Raw genomic sequence first — 21,609 nt, forward strand, 5'->3', positions numbered from 1 at the left:
TTTTGGCTGAATAAAGCTTTTATATCTGAATCCACCTACCTGAGACCTGAAACGCATTTCATTTTGGCTGAATAAAGCTTTTATATCTGAATCCACCTACCTGAGACGCGTTGCATTTTGGCTGAATAAAGCTTTTATATCTGAATCCACCTACCTGAGACCTGAAACGCATTTCATTTTGGCTGAATAAAGCTTTTATATCTGAATCCACCTACCTGAGACCTGAAACGCGTTGCATTTTGGCTGAATAAAGCTTTTATATCTGAATCCACCTACCTGAGACCTGAAATGCGTTGCATTTTGGCTGAATAAAGCTTTTATATCTGAATCCACCTATCTGAGACCTCTTTGTTCCGGTCAGCGCCGGAGAATTCCCTATCTTTTACGAAGTTCACTGGATTATACAAATTGTGATTGATTGACATGATCATGTGATGTTAAACCTTGATAGGCAGAAATACCCTTGGACTGACAGCGGGGAGAACATCCTCTTTTAAGACTTCGAGGGATATTCCAGGATTTTTTTCTTCAGCCTTTGATCCCATGAAGCCCAGTTATAATACTGTTCTCTTTGCTTCTATTACCTCCATGCGCCATTTTGTCCCATTTTCATACACACGACCCGCACCCGGAAGTTCTGTAGTGCAAATCTTTTTATTTCCTGTTGTTTCTGACCTTTCCCACCATTCCATGCAATCAAACACCATTTGTCATAAGTCACATGGTCTCCAGGGCCATGTCCCCATATTGAAACCAGTATTCCTTGGTCTCTCCATCCAGTCTGGGACGCTTGCTTCCTACTATCTCCATGTTTGCAAGTATATAGGGATTGCATTATTGAAGTACCATTGATATCAATAAAGGGGTACTCCGCTGGGGAAAAAAAATACATTTTTAAATCAACTGGTGCCAGAAAGTTAAACAGATTTGTAAATGACTTCTATTAAAAAATCTTAATCCTTCCAGTAGTTATCAGCTGCCGTATGATCCACAGGAAGTTGTTCTCTTTTTGAATTTCCTTTCTGCCTGACCACAGTGCTCTCTGCTGACACCTCTGTTTACTTTAGGAACTGTCCAGAGCAGGAGCGGTTTTCTATGGTATTTGCTCCTACTCAGTTCCTAAAATGGACAAAGATGTCAGCAGAGAGCACTGTGGTCAGGCAGAAAGGAAACTCAAAAAGAAAACAACTTCCTGTGGGTCATACGGCAGCTGATAACTACTGGAAGGACTAAGATTTTTTAATAGAAGTAATTTACAAATCTATTTAACTTTCTGCCACTAGTTGATTTAAAAAAAATAAAAAATAATGTTTTCCAGTGGAGTACCCCTTTAATCTTTGTTGTATTGTTACATTCCTTATCTTGTGTGTATACTTTATATCTTATTGTATTTGCTATCTGGGTGGAGTGTATTTACATCTTATACAGAGGGATGGGTCCCAATTTCTAGGTGAGAGGGTTCATGGCCCCTCCCCAGGGTTGTGCTTGGGCCTTATTTAGTAGCCCCCATTTTTAATTGATTTTATCTTTTTTTCCCTTCTCATTACTTTTGTGTGGTTGTTTACAGGGGTATATATGTATTCAATAAAGATTTGTCTTCTGAAGCATTATAATATTGGTGTGCTGATATTCCTTCGGGGTTATGCTTTTCTGTGTTTTTGGTTTATGTACACTGATCAGCACCCATATTATTATTGATTGAGCCCCCTCAATTCTTGGTTCTCCACATGGTCTCCAGGGGGCGTGGCTCTACTGCAGTGAGTGGGGGGATAGCAGGGTGGAAGAGATTTATTGACTACTATCCACACACCCACTGCAACATAGCCACGCCCCCTGGAGACCATGTGACTTATGACATATTGTCTCTGGCCGCATGGAATGCTGGGAAAGGTCAGAGACAACAGTAAAATAAAAAGACTGCACTACAGAACTTCTGGGTGTGGGTCCTGTGCATGAAAACAGGAAAAGCATCGCATGGCGGTAATAGAAGCAAATGACACAGTATTATAACTTTGCATCATGGGCTCAAAGGCTGAAGAAAAAAATCCTGGAATATCCCTTGAAGTATTTTTGTAATATTTTGTAATATATTTCCCCATGTTTAACATAGTAAAGGAAATTTGTCAAATACACTCCGATCTTAGGGTGCGTTCACACCACGATTTTACTATATGGTTTCGGCATAAGGTTTCAAGGAAAAAAACGTATGCAACTGTACAGATAACCGTGCCCATAGACTTCCCATTCAAAACCGTATGCATCATAATGTATACGGTTTTCTCTGTTTTTCAAACCACACGGTTTTTTACTTATTTTTTTTTTATTTTTTTTTCGGACAGAAAACCGTGGCCTACCACAGTTTTTGGTACGGGGGAAAAACTGTATTAAACCGTATACGCTTTTTTAAAACATGGGAGTCAATGGGAACCGTACAGAACCATATGTGCGTACGGTTCCATCCTGTTTTCACCATACGGTTTTAGGCTTTGCTCAGTTTTTTTTTCTTGTAATTTCAATCAAACAAGTAAAACTTTATTCATAATGGAGTGAAAAGTTAAAAACGTATACGTTTTTTTTCTTAAAAAACGGATGCAACCGGACATCATTTTTCAAACTGTATACAGATAAATATTTGTACACACGTTTTCATACAGTTTAGTCAGGTTTTGAGGAATCCGTTTTTTTTTTAAATCAAGAACCTGATACAAAACTGTATTGCAAAAACGTGATGTGAACCCGCCCTTAAAAAGCCCCCTTAAAAGGGGCATTAAAGGGGTACTCCCCTGGGAAAAAAAAAAATGTCTTAATCAACTGGTGCCAGAAAGTCAAACAGATTTGTGAATGACTTCTATTTAAAAATCTTAATCCTTCTAGTACTTATCAGCTTCTATTTGCTCCACAGGAAGTTATTTTCTTTTTGAATTAAGTACTAGAAGGATTAAGATTTTTAAATAGAAGTCATTTACAAATCTGTTTGACTTTCTGGCACCAGTTGATTTAAAAAAAAAAAAAAGTTTTCCAGGGGTGTACCCCTTTAAAAGGGGCACTCCAGATTTCAACTTTTTGCCTACTACTGTAAAAAACTGCTGTACCACATTGTGTCTTGTACTTGCTTCGCTTAGTGCATTTTTTTCTGGAGTGGAGGGGGTCATGTACTGCTGAGAATAAGAAATAAAAAATAATTTTTAGGAATCTCAACCAGTTCCTCATGTAGATCCCCTCCCCCTCTCTTCTCTGTGTATTGTAATCCTGGACAATAGAATCTGTGTGGTTGTTTTGAGAATAAACTTTTGGGAACTGTCATCACCTTTTTATTTTGCCTTTATTTGTTCTGATAAGGGCTCCATGGGCTTGGACAGTGTTTCCCAACCAGGGTGCCTCCAGCTTTTGCAAAACTACAACTCCCAGCATGCCAGGACAGCCAAAGGCTGTCCGGGCATGCTGGGAGTTGTAGTTTTGCATTAGCTGGAGGCACCCCGGTTGGGAAACAGTGGGCTGGGAATTTACTTATTTCCCTTGTAAACTTTCTTTAACTTGTTGACTAAGAAACGGTTAACAAGTTGATGGATGCGTTTTTCTTAGAGCTGGTTAACTTATTTACTTTCACAGATGTGTTAAAGGGGTACTCCGGTGAAAACCTTTTTTCTTTTAAATCAACTGGTGGCAGAAAGTTAAACATATTTGTAAATTACTTCTATTAAAAAATCTTAACCCTTCCAGTACTTATTAGCTGCTGAATGCTCCAGAGGAAATTCCTTTCTTTTTGGAACACTGATGACATCACGAGCACAGTGCTCTCTGCTGACATCTCTGTCCATTTTAGCAACCATGCATAGCAGATGCATTCTAAGGGCAGCATGGTGGCTCAGTGGTTAGCACTGCTGCCTTGCAGTGCTGGGGACTTGGGTTCAAATCCCACTAAGGACAACAATAAATAAAGAGTTGTTATTATTATAATAACGTCAGCAGAGAGAACTGTGCTCGTGATGTCATCAGAGAGCATTCCAAAAAAAAAAAAGAATTTCCTCTGTAGTATTCAGCAGCTAATAAGTACAGGAAGGATTAAGGATTTTTTAATAGAAGTAATTTACAAATATGTTTAACTTTCTGCCACCAGTTGATTTAAAAGAAAAAAGGTTTTCACCAGAGTACCCCTTTAAAGGCACATTTTTGCACAAATGTTCAGTGTGTTAGTTTGTGCTGTGCCCTTATTGCAGACTCCCAGTCCTCATTGACTTTAAAGGGGGTAACAAGCTGGTTGATGTGGTCCAACTGCTGTAATGAGAATGGGAACCAATTTGTCCCTGGATTAAATGGTGTAAGAGGCCAGTGCTCCATTCATTCTCTATGGGGCCAGTGGACTCCAGCACCAGCAAGTGAAGTTCAACAGAGAGTGGGTGCAGCGATAAGAGGCTGAGGGGGAGCAAGAGAAGCAAGTACAGTTTTATTTTATTTTATCCAACAGCCTGGGCGCATTTCTTAAAAAAAAAAAAAAAGCCCTAAAATAAACTTTTTTGCTGGACATCTCATTAAACTTGTCAACATCAGCTATTCAGTGCTTAGTGTAACCCCTTCCTTACTGTGCTGCTGCTGTTTCATTTATTTTGGTTCATGTTACACCTTGCACAGCCAGTAACCCCTTCTGTTTCCACATGCTATCTACAGGATTGTACTGTAAATCATTCCCCAGCACAATGCCAGCCTGTTCAGTCCAGTGCACTTTAAAGGGGTACTCAGCCCCTAGACATCTTATTCCCTGCGTCCCCCTGCGTCCCGCTCGTGACACCACGGCCACGCCCCTTCAATGCAAGTCTATGGGAGGGGGCGTGACTTCCGTCACGCCTCCTCCCATAGACTTGCATTGAGGGGACGTGGCCGTGACATCACAAGCGGGGTGTGGCCGTGTCGTCACGAGCCTCCGCCCCGCATCGCTAGTCATCTGGCATGGAGCAAAGTTTGCTTAGAGATTGCGGGGGTCCCACTGCTGGGGTTTCCTTTGGATAAGGGGATAAGATGTCTAGGGGTGGAGTACCCCTTTAACCAGTACCATGTTGTGGCATACGGAAAGGAGCATTCACTGTAGTATTCTTGGCCAGAGAAGTAAGAGAAAGGAAGTTCTGTGTGTGAACTTCTGGCAAACAGCCCAGCTCTGGTCCCACTGAAACGGAGAGAATAAGAAATTTGAGGAGACTCTTATAGGCTCAAAAACAACAGTAGGAGCCCCCAAATCACCTTGTCACCTCTGTGAAGGGTTCATCTAAATCTTTTATTGCATTTGAATTGCTTATTTAAAATAAAGGCACCTCCTGAGGTTCTAGGATTCGGAGTTCGCACAATTTGATATTAGTTGTTTCCCAGCTAGATTTCTGAAAGCCGACTGGTTCTTTATATATCGTAGTATTTTATTAGTCTGTAGCAGAGGCTGAAAACATCCATAAAAATAAAACCCTTTATTGTTCCTCTATAAACAGGAGGTTTTGTGTGCTATAAATGGTTTTATACGTACCATGTGACTTAAGGGTTGTCCATGACTTTATTCTTTAGCAAAGAGACAATTGGGCTTATTACGTACAACTGAGACACTTCACAGATAGGAGTGAACGACCTTCCTGACACATCTACCTAGAGGAGACTTAAAGGGGTACTCCGGTGGAAAACAATTGTTTTCGAATCAGCTGGTGCCAGAAAGTTACACAGATTTGTAAATTTACTTTTATTTAAAAATATTAATCCTTCCAGTACTTATCAGCTGCTGTACACTACAAAGGAAGTTGTGTAGTTCTTTCCAGTCTGACCACAGTGCTCTCTGCTGACACCTCTGTCCAGTGTCAGGAACTGTGTAGAGCATGAACAAATCCCATTCGCAAACCTCTCCTGCTTCGGACAGTTCCTGACATGGACAGAGGTGTCAGCAGAGAGCACTGTGGTCAGAGTGGAAAGAACTACACAACTTCCTCTGTTGCATACAGTGGCTGATAAGTACAGGAAGGATTAAGATTTTTAAATAGAAGTAATTTACGAATCTGTTTATCTTTCCGAAGCCAGTTGATCTAAATTGTTTTCCACCGGAGTACCCCTTTAAATAGAGCCGTGCCATAGTCCCTGCATTTGATGACCAGGAGTGCTGCTGTGCAGGAAGCTACAGTTCTTGCGATAGGGTCTCCATGAGGAGATAAATTATGGCACAGCCTATCCATACACCATAACATAACAGCGTGTTCAGAAGAGTGTGCCTCCAGCTGCTGCAAAACTACAACTCTCAGCATGCCCGGACAGCTAAAGGCTGTCCGGGCATGCTGAGAGATGTAGTTTTGCAACAGCAGGCAGCACCCTGGTTGGGAAACCCTAATCTAGAATCTGCACAAGCTATAAGAAACCCAAGGAGCTACAAAGCCAGTAAATCTAACAGATCCGTGGCCGCCATTGCGTCCAGCGCAGAAATATACACCAGCTCTGAGCTGATGGAAATTTTTTCGACTTTTAGTGTTGCAAATTGGCCGCTAATGTGGCATGTGAGGAGGAAGTGTCCCCTTTCTGCCTCCTTACCCCCAACCCCGCCCCTTGACGAATATATCCTCAAATGACGCAATTATTTTGCGCTACTTTTGAAGCTTTATGCCACCGGGCACGGCTTACTTAAAGGGTTAAAACAAATGTTTTCAAATCAACTGGTGCCGGAAAGTTAAACAGATTTGTAAATGACTTCTATTAAAAAAAATCTTTATCTTTCCAGTACTTTTTAGCAGCTGTATGCTACAGATGAAATTCTTTTCTTTTTGAATTTCTTTGTCCACAGTGCTCTCTGCTGACATCTGATGCCCGTATCAGGAACTGTCCAGAGCAGGAGAAAATCCCCATTGCAAACCTATGCTGCTCTGGACAGTTCCTGACACGGACAGAGGCGTCAGCAGAGAGCACTGTGGACAAGACAAAAAAGAAATTAAAAAAGAAAATAATTTCCTCTGTAGCATAGAGCTGCTAACACGTACTGAAAGGATAAAGATTTCTGAATAGAAGTACTTTACAAATCTGTTTAACTTTCTGGCACCATTTAAAAAAAAATAATAATAATTTTCCACCGGAGTACCCCCTTTAATTTCCCCCAATATATTTAGGTGTCGGTATTGTGCTACTCGCTGTCTAGATTCTCTGATGAAGTTCCACAATTTCGCTCTGACTTCTTCTTGTTGTTTTTGTCCCTTTTTCCTCGTATTTCGCCCACATTTCTGGAGCTTCTCTGCCCAGAACTTGGCAGCTATGAAAACCGAAAGTAGTTGCCTGTGAAGTAAGAATTGGCTTCTCGCAGAGCACGGAAACCAGCAGGAGCTGCCTGCGGGGGATGTTGTGAAATGGTTTGAGAAATCCCTAAAAGTCATGTGAATTGGATTTTTAAAGGGAACCGGTCAGCAGATTTTACCCTATATATGGTAACCGTTGGTTACAGGTTATTTAGGGTAAGGTCACCTTCTTACCATGTCAACATGTCCTCAGTGTCGACAGTGATGGTGACGAAAATAGGTTTCAAAGTTGTCCCCGGCCGTATGGTAATGAGCTCTAAGTCGTCCCCGGGGCGGTGCCGCATCTGTAGGGAGTCACTGTGCTCCGGCTGTAAGCACGCCTATTCGAGTATGATTGACAGCCTGGGCTCCTCCCACTTTATGACTCCGCTCCCTCTGAACACTTGGGCTGCACGATTTTGGGAAAAATTTAAATTGCGATTATAGAGGGAAATATTGCGATTTCAGTATAATAAACAGTGAATTCCCCTAATTTGATGTCCAATTGCTCCCGTTTAATTTCTATCCTCCCATTTCATGTTGACACTGGCCATTTCACATCTCCCCCCATTTCATGTCTGCACCCCCATTTTATGTCTATCCCCCTTTTCATGCCCACACCCCCATGCCACACCTCCCCCAATAATGTTGTGCCTGTGCACAGGGTAAACTAAAAAAAAAAAAATAACCTGATGCTTACCTAGCCCCGGTCCCCTGCAGGTCTGCCGCAGATCCCGCTCTCCACCATGCATTCCGGTGTCTTATGGGACTTACAGGACCTGCCTACTCAGCCAATCACTGGCCTGGAACCAGCTGCTTGTCGGGAGCACAGAGTAGATACCGGGACCGCATGGAGGAGAACGGGATCTATGGCAGATCTACGGGGACCAGGGTTAGGTGAACATCAGTTTTTTTTTTTTTATGTTTCCCCTGCGCCCCTATTATTAGGCCCCTTTCACACTACACAATTACTCCGGCAGTAAAACGGCAGTTACAAAATCCTATACGCCCATTAGAAAATCCCCAAATAGCCTATGGGATTTTCTAATAGCCGTTTTAGCCCGTTATTAAGAACGGCCGTTATTTTGTGATGGAAGATAGTAACGGGAGAAATTGTTGAACTATTTCTCCCGTTACTATCTTCCGTCACAAAATAACGGCCGTTATTTATAATGGGCCATAATGGGTTAAAACGGCTATTAGAAAAATCCCATAGACTATAATGGGATTTTCTAACGGCCGTATAGGATTGTGTAACTGACGTTTTACCGCTGATTTTCTGACGGAACTTCGAAAACTGAGTAATTATGTAGTTTGAAAGGGGCCTTCCTAAGGACAGTGTTTCCCAACCAGGGTGCCTCCAGCCATTGCAAAACTACAACTATCAGCATGTCTGGACAGTCTTGCAATGAATTATATATCGTATTTTTCGCCCTATAGGACGCACCGGCGTATAAGACGCACCCAATTTATAGGTGCAAAATCTATAAAGATTTTGAACCCAATAGCGGTCTTCAACCTGCGGACCTCCAGATGTTGCAAAGCTACAACTCCCAGCATGCCCGGACAGCCGTTGGCTGTCTGGGCATGCTGGGAGTTGTAGTTTTGCAACATCTGGAGGTCTGCAGATTGAAGACCACTGCATAGGATTTAATACTCACCTGTCCCCGCCGCTCCGGACCCGTCACCGCTGCCCTGGATGTCGCTCCATAGCGGTCGCCGTGTCCCCGTCACTCCGGAACGTCTCTGCTGCCGGCCGGGTATCCTCGCTCTCCGTCATCACGTCGTTACGCACGCCGACGCACATACGCGACGACGTGATGACGAGGAAGGAGAGCGCCGGCCATACAGGGGATCCCTGAACGGAGAAGACACCGAGGAGGCAGGTAAGGTCCCTCCCAATGTCCTGTAAGCACTAACCCGGCTATTCAGTCGGGCTGTTCGGGACCGCCGCGGTGAAATCGCGGCGGTCCCGAACAGCCCGACTGAACAGCCGGGTTAGTGTCACTTTCGCTTCAGACGCGGCGGTCAGCTTTGATCACCGCGTCTGAAGGGATAATACAGGGCATCACCGCGATCGGTGATGTCCTGTATTAGTCGCGGGTCCCGGCCGTTGATGGCCGCAGAGACCGCCGCGATAGGGGTGTATTCGCCATATAAGACGCACCGACTTTTCCCCCCCAGTTTTGGGGAAGAAAAAGTGCGTCTTATACGGCGAAAAATACAGTAAGTAAAATATGACTAAGGCCCGAAATGCGTCACTGATGTCTATCATGTCCTTGTACCGAGGTTACATTCTGCAATAAACAGCTCCGTTCTACACCATTTTGCGTTGGACACTTCCTTTTCTGTTATCCATAGCTACAGGAGTATGCCCATTCCAGTCTGAGCGCTGCGGGCCAGGGGAGTGAGCTGAGTATGTGTATATATATATATATATATATATATATATATATATATATATATATATATATATATATAGTTAGGAGTAGCCGTATTAGTCCAGTGATGCAAAAAGCTAAATCATCGGTAGTTGCAGTATCTTGTAATACCTTTTTTATTGGACTAACAAGATTACGTAGAGACAAAAATATGGAACGCTTCACGAATTTGCGTGTCATGACACGCAAATTCGTGAAGCGTTCCATATTTTTGTCTCTACGTAATCTTGTTAGTCCAATAAAAAAAGGTATTACAAGATACTGCAACTACCGATGATTTTGCTTTTTATTTATATATATATATATATATATATATATATATATATATATATATATATAATTAGTTATATAGTGGTCAGGAATAGTGTTACTCCTCATGTACACAACTTCAGTATTTTTTTTAGAGCAAAGAAATTTTATTTTTTTGTGTGTATGAAGTTTTTCATTTTTTATTTTTTTTACTCATTGTGTTTTTTTTTTATTCATGTATTTACATTGGCAGTTCTCTCTCACAATTCTGTTTTTTCTTTGTGTATTTGCTCCTCTGACGTCCTTTTGCGGACACCTTTTGGGCTTATGCTCCTATCTTTACTCCTTCTTTCCTTCATTCGTTTCCTGGTAGAAGTTTTTCCGGTGTTTTTTATATATTTCTCCACAGGAAATCTGCTTGTAGATAACTACTTCACCCCCAGCTTGTCCTGTTAGTCCCCTATAGGCTACCCTGTTACTGATTGCTGGTATCAGTCTACCCTTATAGGATTTCAGGCCGCAGTCTCCAAGCTTTGGCCTCTGTACGTTTATTCTGTGGAATTTACAAATGGAGAAATTCTGCTTGGAAATTTCGGTTCAGCAGCCTCCCGTTGTCTTCATTGGGATCTTGTGAATTCGCCATTGTTGTATGTTCACATGATTCGAGTTTGTTGTAGACCAGTTGCAAAACAAATGCCAAAACAAATCATCATATTTAACCCTTTAATGACATGGGACGTAAATGTACGTCCTGGTGCCCTGGTACGTCATGCAGCAAGATATACAAATACGTCCTAAGCGACATTCTGACTATGAAGCGAGCGTGTAATCTGTCAGCAGCCGGTACCTCGTCTTCGTCGGTAGACATCAGCGATCCCGCTAATGCCCTCCATTAACTCTTCAGATGCCATGATCAATACTGATCATGGCATCTAAAGCATGTAACTATGGATGTCAGTTTACTCCTATTGACCCAAAGAATAAAGAGAATGTGTCATTTTACCTTAAAGTGCACTGCGTAAAAACAAGCTTGCAAAAAATTTTTTAGTTTTTTTTTTTTTATTATTTTTTTACATACATTTCACAGTAAAAGGAAAGTTGAAGAAAATGGAATGTCCAGCGCAAATAGATCCAACGGAGCAATTTATTAGAGGATAAAACCTCAGTACATGGACAACGTGGGCACAGGTGACGCGTTTCGGCCCACCTAATGGGCCTTAGTCATACAAGTTGCATGTGTCTGAAAAAGTCATTTATATGGAGCGGAACACACCTGGACCTCAAGGGAGGGGGAATGAGGGGTAGAACCAGGTGTGTGCCGTCCTCCCCATTTGCACAGGTGAGAGTAGGCCAGTAAATGCGGCCCTATCTTTGCCCCTCATTCCCCCTCTCTTGTGGAAGGGGAGGTCCAGGTGTGTTCCGCTCCATATAAAAGACTTGTTCAGACACATGCAACTTGTATGACTAAGGCCCATTAAAGGGGTATTCCAGGAAAAAACTTTTTTTTTCATGTATCAACTGGCTCCAGAAAGTTAAACAGATTTGTAAATTACTTCTATAAAAAAATCTTAATCCTTTCAGTACTTATGAGCTTCTGAAGTTAAGGTTGTTCTTTTCTGTCTAAATCCTCTCTGATGACACCTGTCTCGGGAACCGCCCAGTTAACAAGAGGTTTGCTATGGGGATTTGCTTCGAAACTGGGTGTTTCCCGAGACAGGTGTCATCAGAGAGGATTTAGACAGAAAAGAACAACCTTAACTTAAGAAGCTCATAATTACTGAAAGGATTGAGATTTTTTTAATAGAAGTAATTTACAAATCTGTTTAACTTTCTGGAGCCAGTTGATATACATAAAAAAAAGTTTTTTCCTGGAGTACCCCTTTAAGTGGTCCGAAACGCGTCACCTGTGCCCACGTTATCCATGTACTGAGGTTTTGTCTTCTAATAAATTGCTCCGTTGGCTCTATTTGCGCTGGACGTTCCACTTTCTTCAGTTTTCCGTTCCTGGCGCTGCCCACGCCAGTCCGGGCGCATTGATCATTGAGGAAGAGAGCTGCGATTACACCTAAAAGGAAAGTTGTCATTACAAAGTACAGTTTATACAAAGTACAGTTGGTCGAACAAAAAAACAAGCTCTCATATGGGTCTGTAGATGGTGGAAAAAAAAGGAAATATGTCTTAAAAGGCCAGGGGGTAAAAACAAAAATGCAAGAAAGGAAATTGGCCAAAATGGGGTTAAAATCACTTGCAGAACTGCAGAACTGTTGTGAACGTACCCCTAAGGTATGTTCACACGCACATAATCCGCCACAGGTTACCCTAAAAGGGGATTTTATTTTATATATATATATATATATATATATATATATATATATATATATATATATATATATATTATATAAATTATTTATATATGTATGTGTGTGTATATATATATATATATATATATATATATATATATATATATATATAAAATAAAAATTGTGTGTGTGTGTGTATATATATATATATATATATATATATATATATATATTATTTTTAATTAAAATTTTCTTTTTTTTACATCATAATTGGGAAAAGAATTCTAAAAATGTTCACTGGCTCCTCCAATGTATGACCTGCACCTCCCCCACACAGTCATGTCTATGAGCCGTTTTACAGCATCCTATAAACTAGGAGATCAGCAGTAGTAGTTATTGTTCGGGTGCTCACATTCTGTTAATCATTATGTGCAGATTGTGTAGAGAATGAGCGCAGTCCTAGGTAAGGAGCGTCAGTGTGATAGAGGTCGTGTAAGGATTACAGCTGCGTCATAGAGGTCATGTGACTGTCTCATCTGGGAAACGCAAAAAAAAAATGACCATAAAGAAATTTATTCGGAACTGATGAGTTTTTCATGGCGGTGTCATTCTGATTCTGGAAAAGTTGGATGACAGTGAATATCTCAGCAGTTCTGTCTAGGTTTGGCGAACCAGCCTAGGTATGCTGCATACCAATACTTCCCAACCAGGGTGCCTCCAGCGGTTGCAAAACTACAACTCCCAGCATGCCCGGACAGCCAAAGGCTGTCCGGGCATGCTGGGAGTTGTAGTTTTTCAACAGCTGGAGGCACACTGTATGGGAAACACTGCTGTATACTGTATCCAAGCACCTTTTTTTCCTCATACATTTTTTATAAAAAATTTTTTTTAATAGATTTAAAATACCGTAGTCTTTATAGTCTGCACGATATTTAGGTTAGGCTAGTTTCAGCCTACGTTTTATACTTACGGTTCCCGTATACGGCTGGGAGGAGGGGGCGGGGCTTAATCGCGGCGCCCGCACTCAGCCGTGTAAGGGAACCGTATTTAATGCATGTCTATGAGCCGACGCGGTCGACCACGTTTTTGCCTGCGGTCGGGAAACCGCATATGGCCGAAAACGCAGCCAACCGGAGGCTGCGGTTCACTCCGGTCTGCTCATAGACATGCATAGGGCGCCGTGATTAAGCCCCGCACCTCCTCCCAGGCGTATACGGGAACCGTAAGTACAAAACGTAGTGTGAACCCAGCCTTATGTAGGTTTGCGCGTCGCAACAAATCTGATTTGACTCATTGGGAAAACTTTCTGTAAACTTCTTCAAGGGCTTATCCAGGAATAGAAAAACACAGCTACTTTCTTTCAAAAACCACTCCCTGTCTGTCTCCAGGTTGTGCGTGGTTCTGCAGCTCAGTTCTATTGAAGTGAATGGAGCCAAGTTGTAAAACTACACCCGACCTGGGGACGGCCGTGGAGCTGTTTTTGAAAGAAATTTGCTCTGTTAGTGTTTTTCTATTCCTGGATAAGCCCATTTGAGGGTGCGTTCACACGCTAGTAGCTAGCAGAAAGTTTCCCGCTGCACGAAACCCGCTGTAAGTTACGCTACCATTGATTTAAATGGTCCGCGGACAGTCCGCAAATCTGACACTATAGCGGACTCTCTGTGGACCCATTCAAATCAATGGTAGTGTAACTCGCAGCCGTTAGAAGTCCTGTAGACGTCAATAGACTGTTTTGATCCGTGGTGGTCGGAGTGTTCAGACCCTGACTGATCGTTAGAATGACCTGGGAGAGAAACGGGTGGCTAAGCACTTTTCTCCCTGCCTGGTGTGCTTGTGGTTTAGGCAGTCTTAAAAATTTGTATTGTAAGGCTTTGTTCAGATGGCTGAATTTTAAAGTGCAGCATGGCAAAAAAATTTAAGGGGTTATCCAGGCAAAAACTTTTTTATACAGTATATATCAGCTGGCTCCAGAAAGTTACAGATTTCTAAATTACTTCTATTAAAAAATCTTAATCCTTTCAGTATTTATGAGCTGCTGAAGTTGAGTTGTTCTTTTCTGTCTAAGTGCTCTCTGACGACTCCTGTCTCGGGAACTGTCCAGAGTAGAAGCAAATCCACATAGCAAACCTCTTCTACTCTGTGCAGTTCCCGAGACAAGCAGAGATGTCAGCAGAGAGCACTGTTGCCAGACAGAAAAGAACAACTCAACTTCAGCACCTGATAATTATTGGAAGGATTAAGATTTTTTAATACAAGTAATTTACAAATCTGTTTAACTTTCTGGAGCCAGTTGATATATATATATATATATATATATATATATATATATATATATATATATGTTTTTTCCTGGAATACCCCTTTAATCTCGGAAATTACGATGCAGCAGGGTCTCATTTTTCCCAATGGGATTAGGCTGCACCGTTGTGCCCACAGCGGAAACATCTGACACGGAAATCCTAATTCTGGCCTCCCCAGAAATAATTGCCGTCGGCATTGCCGTCACTGCATTTCTGAGCGGTCCTAGTGCCGGCATGTTCACTCACCAGAAATTTTCCAGTCTGACATTCCGCAAAATCTCTACTTTGGGAACATGGCCTTAGTCTGCCTCGGTCACATGGTGGACAGGGCGGGCTTCTAGTTCAGGATTACATTGGCGCTGACCGGGAGAAGGACATCAGACAGGTAGGATACCTTGACAGAGGATTTTATTGTGGATAATGCAACGTGTTTCACCACGCATGCGTGGCTTCATGAAGCCACGCATGTGTGGTGAAACGCGTTGCATTATCCACACATAAAATCCTCTGTCAAGGTATCCTACCTGTCTGATGTCCTTCTCCCGGTCAGCGCAGATGTAATCCTGAACTAGAAGCCCGCCCTGTTCACCATGTCTCATATCAGGAAGGCTGCAGACCCGGATCATTTCCTACGCGATCACCATTGTTGTGTATGGGCTACACAACTATGTCGGGTGAGCGGTGATTCTTCCCCCTACCCTCCCCCTACATTATAGTGATTTTACTCCACAAGGAGCGCCTCCGTCTTTTCTCTTGCCTCGGTCACATGACACGGAGCCGGGGCGAGAACCTGCTCCTAACCCGGCTTGTTCGAGTGATGGTCGAGGTCTGAACACTCAGACCCTGACTGATCGGGACAGGTGATCATTTATTTTTTAAGTGACCATGCCCTTTTAAACATCATTTGTTTACTTTACTCTTCTCTCCGTAGTATTTTTTTTTTTTTTTTACAGTATTCCCCAAATTAGGACTCACCAAAGTACAGCTACCAGGATAGAAATTATGCTACAGCTGTAGAGCCACGGACTGGATATGAGTACCTTGGGGGAGATTTATCAAAACCTGTGCAGAGGAAGAGAGGTGCAGTTGCCCATAGCAACCAATCAGATTGCTTCTTTCATTTTCCACAGGCCTCTTTAGAGGCCTGTGGAAAATGAAAGAAGCAATCTGATTGGTTGCTATGGGCAACTGCACCACTCTTCCTCTGCACAGGTTTTGATAAATCTCCCCCCTTGAGTACACGTGGTGTCCAAATGTTACTCTGTAGGAAATAGGATTTTCTAAAAAGCCGTTGGCTGTCCAGGCATGCTGGGAGTTGTAGTTTCGCAACAGCTGGAGGCACCCTGGTTGGGAAACACTGGCTTATATACTCCTTCACTTTAATTGGTTGAGGAGTATATAAGCAATTGGTAGAGTTATAGACCTGCACCCGTCCCGGTGTTTTCCTGTATAGCAGTACCCACCCACTCGCTGTGCAGTTTCCTGAACAGCCAGAGCGCCATCATACAAAGAAGGAAAATAAATTAAAAAAACAGGGAAGGGACCCTTCATTTTCAAGATTGGTGAGGGTCCCAGGTCTCTGGCCACCACCACTCATTAACAAATGGCATCATTACCAGTATGCCATCACTATGCGGTGGGAGGAGACCCTTTTCGAGCCTGCTTGCTGATGGTTTCCGGGTGAGAAAAAGATTTCTATTTTTCCAACACGGCACAGATTTAAAAATGTAATAAAAAGGTACATTACAGCCCGGAAAGATCTATAAACTGTGGACTGTAGAGCCGGTTAGGTTCATTAACTTTTCTGTTTAATTTGTCTTTCAGATATTGATATTTCCTGGTTTCATCTCAATGTTTATTCTCTTTCAGATCCCCAGTAATAATGCAGTGTATGAGAAGTACTTCCTCCAGGTTGGTTTCCTTTAAATACTGGAATATTGATGGGAAAAAAAAAATAAAAAATCTTCCAAGTTCTTTCTTATAGACAACAGTGCCACACCTGTACACAGATTGCATGTGGAATTGCACCTTAGTCCCATTAAAGGGGCACTCCACCGGAATTTTTTATTTATTTATTTATTTATTTATTTATTTATTTATTTAAAATCAACTGTTGCCAGAGAGTTAAACAGATTTGTAAATGACTTCTATTAAAAAATCTTAATCCTTCCAGTACTTATCAGCTGCTGTATGATCCACAGGAAGTTCTTTTCTTTTATAATTTATTTCCTGTCTGACCACAGTGCTCTCTGCTGACACCTCTGTCCATGTTAGGAACTGTCCAGAGTAGGAGCAAATCCCTATAGAAAACCTATCCTGCTCTAGACAGTTTCTGACATGGACAGAGGTGTCAGCAGAGAGCACTGTGGTCAGACAGAAAGGAAATTCAAAAAGAAAAGAACTTCCCATGGAGCATATAACAGTTGAAAAGTACTGGAAGGATTAAGATTTTTAAATAGAAGTCATTTACAAATCTGTTTAATTTTCTGGCAGGAGTTGATTTAGATTTTTATTTTCCAGTGGAGTACCCCTTTAACTTTAAAGAAGCCTTTTTTTTTTGCTACTATAGTCCCATAGGCGATTATAAAATTATGTGGAGATTCTTGTGTAGGCCTTGTGCCCCTACTGTTGTGGCAGGCGTTGGATAGGCTCCATCTTTATTTACAACTGCACAATGATGTGGACTCTGTAAGGGTATGTTTACACTGCAAAATGTCAGTGCGGACAGATTCCACATGAATATTATGCACGGACATTCCACAGCAGCAGAATCCCATTTATTTCAATGGTGTTCTGCTGCTCCGTTCACACGGCAGAATTTCCATGGCAGCAACATCTGCCACGGAAATCCTTATTCCGGTGACTACAAAAACATTTAACATGTTCAGTGTTGTTACGGATTCCGCAAGGTATTCCATTGCCGTCTATGAGACTGCGCAATTCAGAGCAGTCCTAGCGCTGGCATGTTCTGCTGACTCTTTCGCTGTGGAATGTCGGCATGGAAATTTTCAGTGCGGACCTTCCACCGTGTAAGCATGGATTTGATCACTGCTTTGAGATAACACACAGTTCCAATACAAGTACTTCATTCGTTTAGCACAGCGCCGGTCGACAGGTGTGTTAGGTCTGCTGCACAACCTCTTCAATGCAATGTTTAAAGGGGTACTCCGCTGCTCAGCGTTTGGAACAAACTGTTCCGAACGCTGGAGCCGGGAGCTCGTGATGTCATAGCCCAGCCTCCTCATGACGTCACGCCCGCCCCCTCAATGCAAGTCTAAGGGAGGGGGCGTCACGCCCCCTCCCATAGACTTGCATTGAGGGGGCGGGGCTATGACATCACAAGCTTCCGACTCCAGCGTTCGGAACAGTTGTTTCCTAACGCTGAGCAGCAGAATACCCCTTTAAACAAGCACACCTGGACAGCGGCTAGGCGTCGGCTGACATCAGTCAGTGAAGTTTAGAGATGAGCGAATTTACAGTAAATTTGATTCGTCACGAACTTCTCGACTCGGCAGTTGATGACTTATCCTGCATAAATTAGTTCAGCCTTCAGGTGCTCCCGTGGGCTGGAAAAGGTGGATACAGTCCTAGGAGACTCTTTCCTTGGACTGTATCCACCTTTTCCAGCCCACCGGAGCACCTGAAGGCTGAACTAATTTATGCAGGATAAGTCATCAACTGCCGAGCCGAGAAGTTCGTGACGAATCGAATTTACTGTAAATTCGCTCATCTCTAGTGAAGTTACTCACATACTCAATAGCTTTCTCATCAACTTTTTATTTCAGTTTCCAAACGTCACATATGGTCGCGAAACTTCCACATGAGATGTCGGATCTTATGCAGGTCAGATGGACAAAGACCTGTGCTCCATCCTGCCCTGCGCTACGTTTCACGGCAAACCCCCTCAGTCATGCGCACAGGTAGGACAGGTCAGGTTATAGATATAGGGCGTAGCAATATTCCTGTTAACTCTTTCAGCACTGGAAATTCAACAATGTTCACACATATACAATGCCATTAACCTATCACTGATGTATTCTTAGAGAAATACCTAAAATTACACGCTTCATTCAAACCTTTTGGTGCGAGAGATTCCAACTCCGTGATCCAATACGTCTCACGGCGCAGTCAGTTCCTTCTATTATCTTCATTATTCATTCTCAATTCCACATTTTCAATTATTTGCCACCCAAGACCTGATACTACATCCCCGTTACTTTTGAAATGCCGTGCTACATTAGTTCCTCCATATCGAGTTTCCACTTCGGTTGTGACGTCACTTTGTAAATACCTCAGAATTACTGACTCACGTTCACCTATCCACGTTTTAATCTGCCGTGCAGTTTGCCAGACGTAAATTTTGCCACAAGGGCATTTAAGGAGGTATATAACATTAGTGCTCAAACAGGAGGGGAAACCTCTAATGTGTATTTTATGGCCTTTTGTAGGGTGATAGATACAATCCCCTTCACTATACCACTACACTGTGTACAGGAGAGGTATGGATACGTGCCTCACTTCTTCCCAAAAATGTCTGCCACGTCACTCCTAATTAGTCTCTTCTAATGATTTTCCCTTTTTCAAAACGAACATAGGGGGTTCTTTAAACAACTTCCCATATTTTGCGTCAGATGATAACATTTTCCAATATTTTTTAATAGTCTTTTGCACCATACCAGATCTTTTATCTTACCCACCTATGTACATTATGCGTTCGGTGCTGCATTTTTTTTCCCACACTTTGTTTTTTTCCTCGTGTGTGTGTATATATATATATATATATATATATATATATATATATATATATATATATGGATTTTTTTCCTATTTATTCACCAAAACTCCACTTCTTTTTTACTTTAACCTTTTTTAACAAATTTTTCTATGATTTTGCTCTTATTCTTTTCATATTCCAAATCGTTACTGGATATTCTTCTAGCCCTAAAAAATGTGCTCTTTGGTCGCCCTTTAAACACCATAGGAGCATGATAACTGGCCCGGTGCAACATACTATTTCTATCTGTGGGCTTACTATAAAGGGTAGTAGAGAACCCATCCTGATTAAGCTGTACGTCTACATCCAAAAAAATGTATAACAAAGGATCGTATGTGAGAGTAAACTTAATGGTGTTATGGCATTGATTGATTTTCTCTACAAACTGTAATAGCAACAGGAGAATACAGCAGCACACTGCTAGCACAAAGATATAGATAAAACATGAGTATACATGAGTATATAGATAGAACATGAAAAGCTTTACAGCTGTAATGCAATAAATGAAAATATGAAATTATGAGGTAGCTTGAAAATTTGGCGGCCAAATAGCTTGGACTGTCCCACCACGGTAAGGGGACCTCATTCCTCATTGTGGTGGGACGGTCCAAGCTATTTGGCCGCCAAATTTGCAAGCTAAGTACCTCATAATTTCATATTTTCATTTATTGCATTACAGCTGTATAGCTTTTCATGTTCTATCTATATACTCATGTATACTCATATTTTATCTATATCTTTGTGCTAGCAGTGTGCTGCTGTATTCTCCTGTTGCTGTATATTTAGCCCAGCAGCCTGCACCTGTAAGGCAGGTCTATATAATAGTTTGGAATCAATAGTGCGGGCCAACTTATTCTTTGGTTGTATTAGACATACGGGGGAGTGGCTACCTCCATGTTGGCTCCTGCACCCCACCCACCTCTATTAGGTGTATATAAAGTGCCTCTGATGTTTCAGATCTTGCAATGTTTGCTGAGCTGTTCACACAGAGGCATATTCATAGTGTAGGGTCCGTCCCAGAATGAGGTCACCTTACCTTGGTGGGACGGTCCAAGCTATTTGGCCGCCAAATTTGCAAGCTAAGTACCTCATAATTTCATATTTTCATTTATTGCATTACAGCTGTAAAGCTTTTCATGTTCTATCTATATACTCATGTATACTCATGTTTTATCTATATCTTTGTGCTAGTAGTGTGCTGCTGTATTCTCCTGTTGCTGTATATTTAGCCCAGCAGCCTGCACCTGTAAGCCAGGTCCATATAATAGTTTGGAATCAATAGTGCTGGCCAACTTATTCTTTGGTTGTACAAACTGTAATAGTGACTTTACGTTCTCTACTACCCTTTATAGTAAGCCCACAGATAGAAATAGTATGTTGCACTGGGCCAGTTATCATGCTCCTATGGTGTTTAAAGGGCGACCAAAGAGCCAATTTGTTTAGGGCTAGAAGAATATCCAGTAACGATTTGGAATATGAAAAGAATAAGAGCAAAATCATAGAAACATTTCTTTAAAAAGGTTACAGTAAAAAAGAAGTGAAGAGTATTGGTGAAGAAATAGGAAAAAAATTCCAGAGATATATATATAAAGGAGGAAAAAACAAAGTGTGGAAAAAAACCGCAGCACAGAATGCATAATGTACATAGATCGGTACGATAAAAGATCTGGTATGGTGCAACAGACTATTAAAAAATATTGGAAAATGTTATCATCTGACCCAAAATATGGGAAGTTGTGTAAAGAAAGGGAAAAGGGAAAATCATTAGAAGAGACAAATTAGGAGTGATGTGGTAAAGAAGAGTAAACGGACATTTTTGGCAGCCAAGAAGTGAGGCACGTATCCATACCTCTCCTGTACACAGTGTAGTGGTATAGTGAAGGGGATTGTATCTATCACCCTACAAAAGGCCATAAAATACACACTAGAGGTTTCCCCTCCTGTTTGAGCACTAATGTTATATACCTCCTTAAATGCCCTTGTGGCAAAATTTACGTCTGGCAAACTGCACGGCAGATTAAAACGTGGATAGGTGAACGTGAGTCAGTAATTCGGAGGTATTTACAAAGTGACGTCACAACCGAAGTGGTAACTCGAAATGGATTAACTAATGTAGCACGGCATTTCAAAAGGAACGGGGATGTAGTATCAGGTCTTAGGTGGCAAATAATTGAAAATGTGGAATTGAGAATGAATAATGAAGATAATAGAAGGAACTGACTGCGCCGTGAGACGTATTGGATCGCGGAGTTGGAATCTCTCGAACCA

The 21,609-nt window shown here is 41.9% G+C and overlaps 1 protein-coding gene across 4 annotated transcripts in view; it reads left to right on the forward strand.

The window, feature by feature from the left end:
• Nucleotides 1–21,609, forward strand: part of EPS15 (epidermal growth factor receptor pathway substrate 15) — a 148,167-nt gene that overhangs the window by 16,213 nt on the left and 110,345 nt on the right. For 3 of the 4 annotated variants that reach the window (XM_056532263.1, XM_056532265.1, XM_056532266.1), the window contains one exon: nt 16,437–16,478. In XM_056532263.1, coding sequence (XP_056388238.1) covers nt 16,437–16,478 — 42 coding nt within the window. Of the gene's footprint in view, nt 1–16,142; nt 16,248–16,436; nt 16,479–21,609 lie in introns of those variants that run through there. The other variant, XM_056532264.1, reaches the window with a different exon arrangement.

This window comes from Hyla sarda, chromosome 7 (assembly GCF_029499605.1).
Source record: "Hyla sarda isolate aHylSar1 chromosome 7, aHylSar1.hap1, whole genome shotgun sequence".
NCBI lineage: Eukaryota > Metazoa > Chordata > Amphibia > Anura > Hylidae > Hyla > Hyla sarda.